The following is a 14,750-nucleotide window of genomic DNA, read 5'->3' on the forward strand; positions in this document are numbered from 1 at the left end:
CCATTTATCCATCAGGGGTCCCGTCGGGTCAGGCAGGTTATTCACAAGTTTACGGTAGGTTAGGGAGGTTGCCTTCTTTGGCATGTAATCAGTTAACAATCTATCCTCCATAGGGGATGCCTCTGGGACTTCTGAACCAGGCGGCAGTGCTGTCATCAGAGCATGTCGTATCTGCGTGTACCTGAACAGTTCTGAGGGGGCCAATTCGTATTGCTGCCGTAAACTCTCAAAGGAAACCACTTCCCCTTTCTGCCACATATCTCTGACCGTTGATATCCCAATATCGTCCCAACGGTCAAATCCTTTACTATGTCTGAGTTTTCCTAGCCCTTTCGTATCCCACAGTGGAGTGAGCTGGGTTATCACCCCCGCCACCCTAATTTTGCCTGAGCTGTATGCCACAATCCAAGTGTATGACGCAATGGTCCAAACAGTGCCAGCGACAATTTCTTGTCATAGAGGGGAGCTAACATATCTCTCACGCCTAATTGTGCTATGTCTGCCTTAAATGCTGGGTCTGATTGTGGGAGATGTAACCATTGATTAATCACTTTCAGTTGTGCTGCCCAATAATAAAGTTATATATCAGGAAGCGCTATTCCACCATCATACCAACCGCGCACCAGCTTGGCCTGCGCAATACGTGCTGGTTTATTGCCCCACAGCAGATTAGAGACCTGTGCTGCAATAGCTTTGAAGTAGGAGGACATCACTGGGTATGGTGTATTCTCCAAAATATATAGAAACCGAGGTAGTGCCATCATTTTAAAAAGTGCTGCCTTTCCCAGCAAGGTCAGCGGTAGTGTCTCCCACACAACACAACCTCAACATCATCTCTTACGCGGACGACACTCAACTGATCCTTTCTCTCACCAAGAACCCCAGCACCGCCAAAACTAACCTACACGAAGGAATGAAAGAAGTCGCCGAATGGATGAAACAAAGCCGTCTGAAACTGAACTCAGATAAAACAGAAGTCCTCATCTTAGGCACATCCCCCTCTGCTTGGGACGACTCCTGGTGGCCGGAAGCCCTCGGAAAAGCACCCATCCCGACAGACCACGCACGGAACCTTGGCGTCATCCTGGATTCCTCACTCTCAATGAACAGACAAGTCAGCGCCGTATCCTCTTCCTGCTTCAACATTCTTCGCATGCTCAGAAAAACATTTCGCTGGATCCCCTCCGAAACAAGGAAAACAGTCACCCACGCACTAGTCACGAGCCGACTGGACTACGGAAACACCCTCTACGCAGGTACCACCGCTAAACTCCAGAAGAAACTCCAACGAATCCAAAACGCCTCAGCCAGGCTCATATTAGACATCCCACGCAACGAACACATCTCCGGTCACCTTAAAGACCTTCACTGGCTCCCCGTCAATAAGAGGATCACTTTCCGACTGCTTACCCACGCACACAAATCACTCTACGACATCGGACCAGATTGCCTCAACTCTCGACTGTCCTTCTACACCCCCTCCCGCCAACTACGTTCTTCCAGCCTAGCCTTCGCCACTGTACCTCACATCAACAAGACCACCATGGGAGGCAGATCCTTTTCATACCTGGCTGCTAAAACATGGAACTCACTCCCCGCTTACCTTCGCCTCACCCAGAACCACCTAGCGTTCAGAAAGCAGCTTAAAACGTGGATATTTGACAAATAATCCTCCTCCCCTTCCTAAGCGCCTTGAAACCCTCTGGGTATGTAGTGCGCTATACAAATTTTATGACTTGACTGACTTGACTTGTCTCCCAGTGACGTAGGTCTCTTTTGAGACGATCTAGCGGTGGCTGCAGATTCTTATTGTAGAATTCTCCTGAGTCGTTTGTGATGTAGACCCCTAAGTACTTGAACGTACGTTCCGCAATTTTAAGCGGGCAATTGTTAGGAAGATGCAGTGGCGGGCCGTGTAGCACGTACATGATGGATTTAAACCAGTTAAGAGTGTACCCGGATGCCCGACCATAAGCCGTGCAAATATCTAGAAGACTGAGTATGGAGCGCCTAGGGGAAGTCAACTATAACAGGATATCGTCGGCGTACAGGGAGATTTGATCCTCCCAAGTATCTGTCCATTTAAGGCCTCGTATAATTGGCTCCCAGTGTATCCACGCCGCCAGTGGTTCTAGTACCAGAGCGAACAGTAGTGGCGACAATGGGCAGCCCTGGCGCGTGCCTCTTGCTAAGGGAAAGTCATCAGAGATGTGGCCATTAGTGGTAACATGCACCATCCGTTTAGTGTAGAGCAGTTGAATCCACGAACAGAACTTTGGACCGAACCCTAGATGGCGTAGCACTGCGAAGAGAAAGGGCCAATGGACCATGTTGCACGCCATATGTGCGTCCAGTGAGAGAACCACCGCCGGTTCCCGCACGTACACTGCGCACCAGAGCACCTTCTTGAACTATTTCCGAGAAGTCCTGTTGATCTTCCTTCGGAAGATTCTCTTTAAAACGATCCAAAGAATCCCACAGGGATCTGTCGTATCGCCCCAACAGGGCTGCAGCTTTCGAAACCTGTAGCGTGGAAGCTGCTGAACCACAGGCTTTCTTCCCCCAAGAATCTTGGGCTTGACTCTCCTTATCAGGAGGAACGGAGGAGGAAGATGCCACTGAGTGCGTTTTCTTAGCTGCTGCAATTATTACTGAATCAGGGGGAGGATCCAATCTCAGGAATAGAGGATCCGATGCCGCTGGCTTGTATTTCTTTAAGATGCGTGCAGGAGCCGCTTTTACTGAAGCTGGGGCTAGAAACACCTCAATTACAGGTTCGATGACTCCCAAGGGGAGCAGCAGTCTTGACACAGATCTTTGATGTAGCGTCTCAAAGATAATGGACGTGGTCGTTTGTGTAGTGGCCATGGTAAGGCCCAACTTCTGTGCCCCCCTGGTAAGCACATCATGGAAAGTGTTCACGTCGTCAATGGGTGACACTCCGCTAGGCGGACTATCTGTGAGGGTGGAAGAATAATCCCTCTTAGATGAGTGCGTTGATGAAGATGACCAAGATGGTGTGTGCCGCCTTTTAGATGGCCATGTGGAGACCTTGGATCAGGGGATCTGTCCCGGTGCTCTCTGGTGCGAGTGTTAGGTGACTTGTCCACTTCTTGCACCAAGCGCTGCAAAGGAGATCTATGCAACAGGCTGGAGTATTCAGCTGCCCTTTGCGTAGCCCCTGCCAATGCTGGCTTCCAGTGCAGGTTCTTTGGAATGCATGGATTCACTGCGAGATGACGCAATTGTCTGTGGGGAACTTCTGATAGAATGCGAAGAGGCCCCATGGGTTCTTGAGCGCGACCTCCATCACGAAGAGCGATGAGACGTCGCTGACGAGTGCCTTGCCATGGATCTGCTCTGTGTCACCATAATGGGAGAGACTCTGGATCCTAAACGTCTCCTCGACGTCGATCTTTTCATCGACATCGAACGATCCTTCGACATCGACTTTCTTGGCCTCTATGTCGAATGCGACACCGGAGGGGATCTAGACCTTGACGTCGAACGTCGCCTCGACGCCGTCGGAAGTGATGATACCTGTCTCGACATCGAACGCCACCTGGATGACGTCGACGGAGAGGTATGCTTCGACGCTGGTCGCTGATGAACCTGCAACGGCGGAGCTTGACACGACATCGACAATCGCCTGGTTGACGCCGAGAAAGATCTACGCTTCGACGTCGATCGCGGGTGACTGTGCGACGACTGAGCATGCCTCGACGTCGAATGCCGCCTCAACGGCAACGAGGGAGACTTGTCTCTCGACGTTGTGTGAGCCCGCACCAATGGAGATCGCTGCCTCGACGCAATCACCGCCTGGTTGACGACGGCGGACGTATCGACGTACCTGTAATTCTCGGCGACGACCGGTCTTCTCTCGACGGCGATTCAAGGCGCCGAGCCCGACACCGATGGAGAGTACAAAGGGATCTTACTTGTGGATGCTCTCTCCTTCTTCTTCTTCAGCGGTGACCTGCCTCTGGAGGAAGATCTTCTTCTCTCTGCCAGCCATAGAGGCGAATCCTCTCTCTGTCCTTCAAAGTTCTTTTGGACAAGAGCTGGCAATGCTGGCAGGTGTGAGGATCATGATCAGAAGGCAAACATAAAATACAGACCGAATGAGAGTCTGTTTTTGCCTCCTTTTTGCCACAGGAGGGGCAAGGATCAAAAATGGAAGGCATTTCTGTGTGGAAAACAATGCCCAAATCCTTCAAAAACAGTTGAAAAGTACTTCAACACTGAAAAAATGTCGAAGTAAAAAGGTTTCACCTCAAAGTGAGAGTAATTTCTGACAAAAATCAGAAAGAAGTAGAGCTGTAGAGACCAGGGTCCTGTCAGAACGAGCCGGAAAGAACAACTGACCTAACTGTCCCCCCTGAGGCATGATGGGAGCTAGAGGTCATGGCTGCCTTAAAGGCACGGTGCCAGTTTATTGTTACTGTTTATGTGGGTTAGCTTTTCAGCTTTCTACACTGATGTTTCCTCTACAAAGCAGCCTATGTGCTGACAATACTTTCACTTTCCTTGCAGGATTACCTTTTCTGCTGTATAATAAAGCAGTTTTCAAAGGCTTTCTTTCTCCCTGCTTTTATTGGAATGTATTTAATGTGCAGAGATTTCTCTTGCAGCATTGTTCAGCATGTCTAGGGAAGGCTGCATTGTATGTTTTTATATATGTATATATACATATATGTAGAGCTACATATATGGTTTTCACATATTTGATATGTGTTTCCGGGGTCCCGCACATGGGCGGGAATATTCATGTGCTTATGACTATTGATGAGGATCCCCTGGAAGAGAACAGGATATTTTAGGATTTATTCGGCTGGCTGGTCAGGAGCCGAATTAGCTCACGTCCCGTCGGCCATGCTGCTTGGCCACGCCCCCATTTGGAGATATTTAGGTGGGAGCGCGATGTGTCTACGTTGGGTGTCAAGCACCAGAGAGGTGTAGACTACTAAGCAGGACGCAGGCTTCTGGGAAGGAGGGTAGGACTGTCCCTGAGACCGCCAGGTTCCCCGGACTTTTTCACACCCGATTGCCTGAGATCCCTTAGTCAACCGTGCTGCATCAGGCACTTCCACTGAGGTAAAGCGATTCAAAACACTGGAGTTATAAACTACCAAAATGGCGCCGCACGGTGGGATCGCAAGCCAAAATAAGGAAGCAAGAGTAGGGAGTGCCACAGTGTATGTAAGAACCATAATATGTTTACAAGTAGAGAACTTTAGTTTTTTTTAAATACTTTTTTACAACAAGTTTACGGTAGGTTAGGGAGGTTGCCTTCTTTGGCATGTAATCAGTTAACAATCTATCCTCCATAGGGGATGCCTCTGGGACTTCTGAACCAGGCGGCAGTGCTGTCATCAGAGCATGTCGTATCTGCGTGTACCTGAACAGTTCTGAGGGGGCCAATTCGTATTGCTGCCGTAAACTCTCAAAGGAAACCACTTCCCCTTTCTGCCACATATCTCTGACCGTTGATATCCCAATATCGTCCCAACGGCCAAAGTAAATAAAGAGGTGGGCGAGCTGAGCATAACAAAAGAAAGGCGCATGACCACCAATGTTATAGATAAAGCGCAACATGCTGCGCTACAAAAAAAACCATAGAATGTTGAAAAAGTAAAGTTCGGAGATGAGTGCACAACCAAACTAAGGAGCACTTACACTAGAGTAGAGCATCCCCATAATAGCTCTCTATGCTGTAAAATTGTTGAATGATTCACCCAGCTTGAAGACTGTTGAATTGTGATCTGCGGCAAGGTGAGTTCCAAGGAAGGTAAATCGGAGTTGACTGCTTAATATTTTTAGGGATTGTTTCACCATCATGACGGCCAGGCATGATAACAGGTTAAAATGAAGATTTTGTCCTACCAAATTAGACAAAACCTGTTGTATAAACTTTCATGGGGATGGGTGATTGGCTAATTTTGATAGAGGTGCCTTCATCTCAGGATGTTGCTGGATTGGCAAGCACTCCCAACACCCGTGCCAAGATGATCAGACAGCTGAATACGGTTTTGTAGCATAAGTAATTAACTATGCAGCACATTCTCCTGGGGTGCTACTACATCTACTGTAGTTGAAAGCACACTCAGGGAGCCAATGCGTTGCACTGTAAAAGAAAGCTGCAAATACAGGCGCTTATTTATGGGATTTTGGCATAGGGCAGTGTAGCAAGGCACCTTGCTTCACTACACTACGCCAAAGTGAAAGGGCAGAAATACCCCTTATTTATGCAATGGGGTGCATTCCTGTCCTCACCCTCACGGGTAAGTAGTGCGCTTTACAAATGCTATGATTGAGATCCTCACAGGTAAGTGATGCGCTTTACAAATAAAAATGCTATGATTGATACAAATGCTATGATTGATTGACTGTCTTTTCTCCCTGCGCTGGCGTAGTTTCTACAGCCTAGAGAAGGTGCATGCAGGATTGCTGTTGTTCCTGCACAAAAACAATCCTAAGAGGCATTTCCTCTATGTGTGCTGCAGAAAGAGGGGATAAAACTACGAGAAATAAACATATTTCTCCACGTTACGCCTCACATTGGAAACTGCAAACACAACAATGATGGACAGAATGTGGATCAATGTCACACATTCACCCCAGTCCAAAGATCTGGGTCCAAATCCATCGTTTTTCCACTCCACACCACCCTGGGTTAGACAATGGCGATATGCAAATCAGCGCTGACCCTGTGCCCCATGGGAACAGTCCAGTCCGAACTACAAAAGCCATGTCCTTCCCAGAACGGAAACAAGCATCCGAGGACCGGCCCGGTTTCGAGGTAACACCTCTCATCAGCCCGGCTAGCTTGATTCCAGTGGTGTGGAGTAACTGGGACTCACGTCTGAGCATCCCCAGTACACTTAGAGCGGTAACTGCAAACACAACAATGATGGACAGAATGTGGATCAATGTCACACATTCACCCCAGTCCAAAGATCTGGGCCCAAATCCATCGTTTTTCCACTCCACACCACCCTGGGTTAGACAATGGCGATATGCAAATCAGCGCTGACCCTGTGCCCCATGGGAACAGTCCAGTCCGAACTACAAAAGCCATGTCCTTCCCAGAACGGAAACAAGCATCCGAGGACCGGCCCGGTTTAGAGGTAACACCTCTCATCAGCCCGGCTAGCTTGATTCCAGTGGTGTGGAGTAACTGGGACTCACGTCTGAGCATCCCCAGTACACTTAGAGCGGTAACTGCAAACACAACAATGATGGACAGAATGTGGATCAATGTCACACATTCACCCCAGTCCAAAGATCTGGGCCCAAATCCATCGTTTTTCCACTCCACACCCCCCTGGGTTAGACAATGGCGATATGCAAATCAGCGCTGACCCTGTGCCCCATGGGAACAGTCCAGTCCGAACTACAAAAGCCATGTCCTTCCCAGAACGGAAACAAGCATCCGAGGACCGGCCCGGTTTCGAGGTAACACCTCTCATCAGCCCGGCTAGCTTGATTCCAGTGGTGTGGAGTAACTGGGACTCACGTCTGAGCATCCCCAGTACACTTAGAGCGGTAACTGCAAACACAACAATGATGGACAGAATGTGGATCAATGTCACACATTCACCCCAGTCCAAAGATCTGGGCCCAAATCCATCGTTTTTCCACTCCACACCACCCTGGGTTAGACAATGGCGATATGCAAATCAGCGCTGACCCTGTGCCCCATGGGAACAGTCCAGTCCGAACTACAAAAGCCATGTCCTTCCCAGAACGGAAACAAGCATCCGAGGACCGGCCCGGTTTCGAGGTAACACCTCTCATCAGCCCGGCTAGCTTGATTCCAGTGGTGTGGAGTAACTGGGACTCACGTCTGAGCATCCCCAGTACACTTAGAGCGGTAACTGCAAACACAACAATGATGGACAGAATGTGGATCAATGTCACACATTCACCCCAGTCCAAAGATCTGGGCCCAAATCCATTGTTTTTCCACTCCACACCACCCTGGGTTAGACAATGGCGATATGCAAATCAGAGCTGACCCTGTGCCCCATGGGAACAGTCCAGTCCGAACTACAAAAGCCATGTCCTTCCCAGAACGGAAACAAGCATCCGAGGACCGGCCCGGTTTCGAGGTAACACCTCTCATCAGCCCGGCTAGCTTGATTCCAGTGGTGTGGAGTAACTGGGACTCACGTCTGAGCATCCCCAGTACACTTAGAGCGGTAACTGCAAACACAACAATGATGGACAGAATGTGGATCAATGTCACACATTCACCCCAGTCCAAAGATCTGGGCCCAAATCCATCGTTTTTCCACTCCACACCACCCTGGGTTAGACAATGGCGATATGCAAATCAGCGCTGACCCTGTGCCCCATGGGAACAGTCCAGTCTGAACTACAAAAGCCATGTCCTTCCCAGAACGGAAACAAGCATCCGAGGACCGGCCCGGTTTCGAGGTAACACCTCTCATCAGCCCGGCTAGCTTGATTCCAGTGGTTGAATGTGTGACATTGATCCACATTCTGTCCATCATTGTTGTGTTTGCAGTTACCGCTCTAAGTGTACTGGGGATGCTCAGACGTGAGTCCCAGGCACTCCACACCACTGGAATCAAGCTAGCCGGGCTGATGAGAGGTGTTACCTCGAAACCGGTCCGGTCCTCGGATGCTTGTTTCCGTTCTGGGAAGGACATGGCTTTTGTAGTTCGGACTGGACTGTTCCCATGGGGCACAGGGTCAGCGATGATTTGCATATCGCCATTGTCTAACCCAGGGTGGTGTGGAGTGGAAAAACGATGGATTTGGGCCCAGATCTTTGGACTGGGGTGAATGTGTGACATTGATCCACATTCTGTCCATCATTGTTGTGTTTGCAGTTACCGCTCTAAGTGTACTGGGGATGCTCAGAGGTGAGTCCCAGGCACTCCACACCACTGGAATCAAGCTAGCCGGGCTGATGAGAGGTGTTACCTCGAAACCGGGCCGGTCCTCGGATGCTTGTTTCCGTTCTGGGAAGGACATGGCTTTTGTAGTTCGGACTGGACTGTTCCCATGGGGCACAGGGTCAGCGCTGATTATGCATATCGCCATTGTCTAACCCAGGGTGGTGTGGAGTGGAAAAACGATGGATTTGGGCCCAGATCTTTGGACTGGGGTGAATGTGTGACATTGATCCACATTCTGTCCATCATTGTTGTGTTTGCAGTTACCGCTCTAAGTGTACTGGGGATGCTCAGACGTGAGTCCCAGGCACTCCACACCACTGGAATCAAGCTAGCCGGGCTGATGAGAGGTGTTACCTCGAAACCGGGCCGGTCCTCGGATGCTTGTTTCCGTTCTGGGAAGGACATGGCTTTTGTAGTTCGGACTGGACTGTTCCCATGGGGCACAGGGTCAGCGCTGATTTGCATATCGCCATTGTCTAACCCAGGGTGGTGTGGAGTGGAAAAACGATGGATTTGGGCCCAGATCTTTGGACTGGGGTGAATGTGTGACATTGATCCACATTCTGTCCATCATTGTTGTGTTTGCAGTTACCGCTCTAAGTGTACTGGGGATGCTCAGACGTGAGTCCCAGGCACTCCACACCACTGGAATCAAGCTAGCCGGGCTGATGAGAGGTGTTACCTCGAAACCGGGCCGGTCCTCGGATGCTTGTTTCCGTTCTGGGAAGGACATGGCTTTTGTAGTTCGGACTGGATTGTTCCCATGGGGCACAGGGTCAGCGCTGATTTGCATATCGCCATTGTCTAACCCAGGGTGGTGTGGAGTGGAAAAACGATGGATTTGGGCCCAGATCTTTGGACTGGGGTGAATGTGTGACATTGATCCACATTCTGTCCATCATTGTTGTGTTTGCAGTTACCGCTCTAAGTGTACTGGGGATGCTCAGACGTGAGTCCCAGGCACTCCACACCACTGGAATCAAGCTAGCCGGGCTGATGAGAGGTGTTACCTCGAAACCGGGCCGGTCCTCGGATGCTTGTTTCCGTTCTGGGAAGGACATGGCTTTTGTAGTTCGGACTGGACTGTTCCCATGGGGCACAGGGTCAGCGCTGATTTGCATATCGCCATTGTCTAACCCAGGGTGGTGTGGAGTGGAAAAACGATGGATTTGGGCCCAGATCTTTGGACTGGGGTGAATGTGTGACATTGATCCACATTCTGTCCATCATTGTTGTGTTTGCAGTCACATTGGAAGGCATACGAATTTGGCGCTTCCCCAGGTTCACATAATTTTGTAAATCTGGAGCAGCGTCAAATTCCATGGGTGTTGCGTGGAAAAACCCACTACAACGCCCATGGAATGACTCCCGGCAGCAAAATAAGGCAATGCAGGGATTTGGGTTGCATCACCTTACACAAGATTTATGAGGCTACTCAAATCCACGCAGGGTGGCTTTGCATGGCTTCATAAATCTGATTCAGAGCCCTGTGTATCGCGTGTACTACTTTACATGGTGCAAAAGTGACGCAAAGGCTCTCATAAAGAAGCCCCACAGTGTACATAGATGCCTCTGTACACTCATAAGCCATTACTACTTGGACCGTTAGAAGCATTGTGATGCACAAGTAGGGAAAATAATACATACATTACCAGCTTTTAAATAATGTCATAATATATTTTTGTAGTTCTAAATTCGACTTTGTAATCACTTCTGAAAAAGATGTGAATCTGTTAAAAGTCTAGTATTTACCAGCAGATACAGCCCCCCAGGTATCTCTTGTATGTGCTTGCCACCAAATTACTTCCGTGGAGAGGAACATTCTGGAAGTTAAATATTTACAGCTAAATAAAGGTAAATTGACCTAGGGGTGTGTCTGAAATAAACCCTAACTGTTTAGAAGAAGGTAAAGTCTTCGAAAAAGATCTTCGTGCAGTGAACTGCAAGGATGCAATTGAGAAAAATATGAATTTCGCAGCTGAAATAATTCAGTAAAGCATGTCAATCCATGAAAGATACAAATGTTCGTCAATAACACTTACGAACAGTTATTTCTTATGCTGCATAAAGGAGGTGACTCAGGATTCTCTAGTTTGTACTTTTTTCAGAAATCTTTAATTTTTTTCAGAGGTCCAGTCAATTACAATCAAAGTAATTTACATTATATAAAAAACATACTGTACACAATTAAAAACCGTTGCATTACAAAAGTGGTTAATCTGTATCAGTCTGGCTTTGTAAACCCTAAACATGTTGAGGCAGATGTATTAAAAAATATCGACACAGAGTAGCAACAAAAGTTGCTGCATGATGTTGCACTAGGGGAAGGAGCAGTGCAAAACTGTATCTACTCAGATATGTTGATGCTGCACTTTCCCCAGCACTGGCACACAATCAGGCTGCCTCGGCCCACGCACACTACTTTGCACCATAGTGATGTGTGAAGTCTAGCATAGGTTTTGAGATGGAAGGGTACCCTTCACGTACAAAATACTATGCCTAGATAAAGTTTTAAACTTTTCACACGTTGAATGAGTGTTGTACAGTGCAGCACACATCCAATGTGTGATAAGTTAGGGGAAATTAAAAGATTTGTCATACTTAGCGCCAGACAATTTATATGATATGGCTTTGCATTAAAAACCATGGGTGGTAGTTTAGGAATGCCCATGTACCACCCAAGGGACCGTCCCTTTGATGCAAAGCAGCGCTAAGTGCTATTTGCATTACTTTAAGGGCAACTTAACAGCACAAAATTTAAGTTTTGCGCTGGAAAGTGAACACATTATTAATAGGGGTAGGCTGAATGTTTCATTCCCCCTGCGGAATTGGCAGAATTTGGGGACTCCTCATTACTCTTGTAACGCAGAGTTCCAGCCAAAGTCCGCCAATCGCCGCATTTTCAAATTTTTTCCAGCGAGGCTCCAGAAATGCGAGCAAGATTTGGTGTCCCCGCGTGCATTTTTCTAACACAGGTGGTCATGGGCCGTCACTGTCAGAGGGCTGCTTCTTTGAGTAGATTTGCTGCCATTCAAGTACATTTTCTGCTCGAGCAGCAACAAAATCAACTTAAATTGTCGTGCTCTCTTGCACACTGCATGGTGCTGTTCACACTGATATTTCAGCGCTGCTCACTCTACTGGTGCTAAATAGCAGCACAACATGCATAATTTCCTCCTGTTGGCAGAAGTCTAAGAATCTTGCCGAGTTTTTATGTAACTCTGCAAAATTCAGTGAGTTCTTTCTGCCCACCCGTAATTATTAACACTTAACCTCATTGTGGGTGGCGAAACAAAGTTTTGAAAATAAAAAACCTGCCCCTTGGAATGTATATTAGGCTTTTAAAATACAAGACACATAAGGCCAACAAGGATTACTTAGATCTCATCTTGATATCTTCAATCACATGCACAAAAGTATTACTTTAATCAACCGTTCTGCTACCATACACATAACAAACAAATACATGTTAGCTTAAAAATCCATCAGAAGACATCTAAATTCACATTCTTGGGCTTAGTGAGTTTGTCCAACATGCCCTGACCAAGCTTTGCAGCAAACAGGGATATTATTTGATCATTTCCTGTCTTTAATGCCAAGTCATAGGCGGTCAGCCCTTTGTCATTCTTCTTTTTAATGTTTGCATTGCACCTGAAAAAGAAGAGTGAACAAAGATTAGTACCTTTTTGATTTCTGAGCAGTTCAGTGTTAGATATAATTTATAAAATATTATCCAATACTTCATGTCATAGTTACTGCAAACAGAAGTATCTTCGATGTGCAAATTAAACTTTTACGTGTTTATGTGCTCTGCACTTGCAAAATGTCCAGAATAAAATGTCAAAATAAGACCTCCATCAATCCTTAGACCTGGTACAGTATCAGAAAGAAAATGTGAACGGTCTTACAAGGTTACATAATAGAGATAGTAGCTTTTATTATGCACGTATGTAGTTTGCTTTCTATACTCAGTCAACATGTAGCCTTCCAGTTGGCCGCTGTAATCAAAGACTACAATTCCACTCTGAGAAATACACAAGAGTTCCTATTGGTCTGCTGCATAAGCCCTTAGTATCGTGGTTGCGGTATTTGAGAGTGGAAAAAAACCATTGGGAAATACAGAAGGGTATGAATTTTCCACGATGCGGCTCAAGTTCGTCAGGTCAGAATAAGGGAGATTGCAGCAAGACTGCACATAACTGCCTTTCAGTGCTGCAAAACTGTGATCAGTCATTTTTCCTTGCACCAAATTGTGCAGGGAAATAAGGCAGGCGAGAGTGAAATTACCACACCACGTGAAACCAAAAACTGAAATCAAGTACTGTTGGTGCCCCATTTCCGATGTTGTGAATTCATCAAAGGGAGAGCTTTAGCTTTGTGCTCTGAAACTGCCTTAATACTTTTTTTTTTATAAAAGGACAAGTTACTTACCTTTGTTAATGCCTTAACTGGTCGAGAATCCATCTAACCTCAGATTGCTGACCTTAGAATATTCCCCAAGCATCAGACTGGATCCCAAAAATCTTGAGCAGTATTTCTGCATGCCATTAGATGAAGGCGATCGGTGGCATAGTCATAAGGGCTGGTTGTGACACATGTGATGCCTATATAGGTGCCACCCAACTGCGCTGACATCAGTTTCTTTTTGTGATATTTCCGCACCAGAAGAGCAGAGCCACATTGTAGACCAGTTGGACTTCTAAGGACCTAAGGACCTACCAGGACCTACCAGGACCTTCTAGATAGAAGAAATTGTTTGCAGAAGCACGGAGGATCGGTAAGCAATATGCGGCTAGATAGAGTCACTACTAGATAAGGCATTACTGAAGGTTAGTAACTTGTTTATCTTATAGAGACTTTTAGCTGCAGATTCCACACATTAGAATAGGTACTCGAGCAATATCTCCACAGTGGAGGATCTGCAAACAGGTTTAGGCCAGAAAGTCCTAGACAACCAAATGGGCAAAGTGCCCACCACACTGGACCTGACTGTCAAGGCAGTAGTGTTTAGTAAATGGGTAGAGAAGCCCATGTAGCAGCCTAACAAATATTCAGGATGGGGACACAACCAACTTAACACAGTGGCTGCCTCATTTGCTCGGGTGGATTGAGCCAGCAAGCCCTCAGGGGATTGCTTCATGGACAATGAAACAGATTTTAATGCAGAGCACAATCCAACTGGAGATGGTCAACTTTTGCACTGCATTCCCTTTCTTTGCTCCAGCGAACCTAACAAACAGTTGATTGCCCCCGTGGACTTTGGAACGATCAATGTTGAACGACAATGCTCTTTTTGGGTCCAGGAAATTGAGTATTTCCTCCTCTTTGGAAGGGTGTGGGGGAGGATGAAAGGTGGCAGTGTGATATTTTGGCTGGTGTTGAAAAGCATTTCCACTTTTGGCAGGAAAGAGGCACGGTAAAGAGAATCTGTGTGTCTGGGAATGTGATGACCACTAAGATGACTGTTCTGATGGTCAGGAGATGTACAGAACAATTATGCATATGCTTGAATTGCTAACACATCAGAAATGTTAAAACCAAATTGAGGTCCCATTGGGGCATATTAAAGGGTTTTGGAGGAAACGTGCTGAAGTTCTTTTAGTAAACGATTTGCACACTGTTGACTAGAGCAGGGAAGGTTGATCCGGCAGCCATAAAAAAAGCCAAGGTGGCCTTTATCTGTGCCCAAAGCAAAGCCTTGCAGGCTAGAGATAAACAACAATACCTTGGACAAAGGTGCAGAGAGAGGATCAACATGCTTGTTAGTGCACCTAGCCACAAACTTGTCCCAATGGTAGGTATATATGGTCATAGTTAAGGGAT

The 14,750-nt window shown here is 47.1% G+C and overlaps 1 protein-coding gene across 1 annotated transcript in view; it reads right to left on the reverse strand.

Annotated features, from left to right (window-relative positions):
- Positions 1 to 11,014: 11,014 nt before the first annotated feature.
- The window catches only part of DZANK1 (double zinc ribbon and ankyrin repeat domains 1), an 846,943-nt gene continuing 843,207 nt past the window's right edge, over positions 11,015 to 14,750 (reverse strand). The window contains exon 21 of the mRNA XM_078648955.1: positions 11,015 to 12,578. Within this exon, the coding sequence (XP_078505081.1) occupies positions 12,413 to 12,578 (166 nt within the window). The 3' untranslated portion in view covers positions 11,015 to 12,412. The remainder of the gene's footprint in view (positions 12,579 to 14,750) is intronic.

The sequence above is a fragment of the Lissotriton helveticus genome, chromosome 6 (assembly GCF_964261635.1).
Source record: "Lissotriton helveticus chromosome 6, aLisHel1.1, whole genome shotgun sequence".
Lineage (NCBI taxonomy): Eukaryota > Metazoa > Chordata > Amphibia > Caudata > Salamandridae > Lissotriton > Lissotriton helveticus.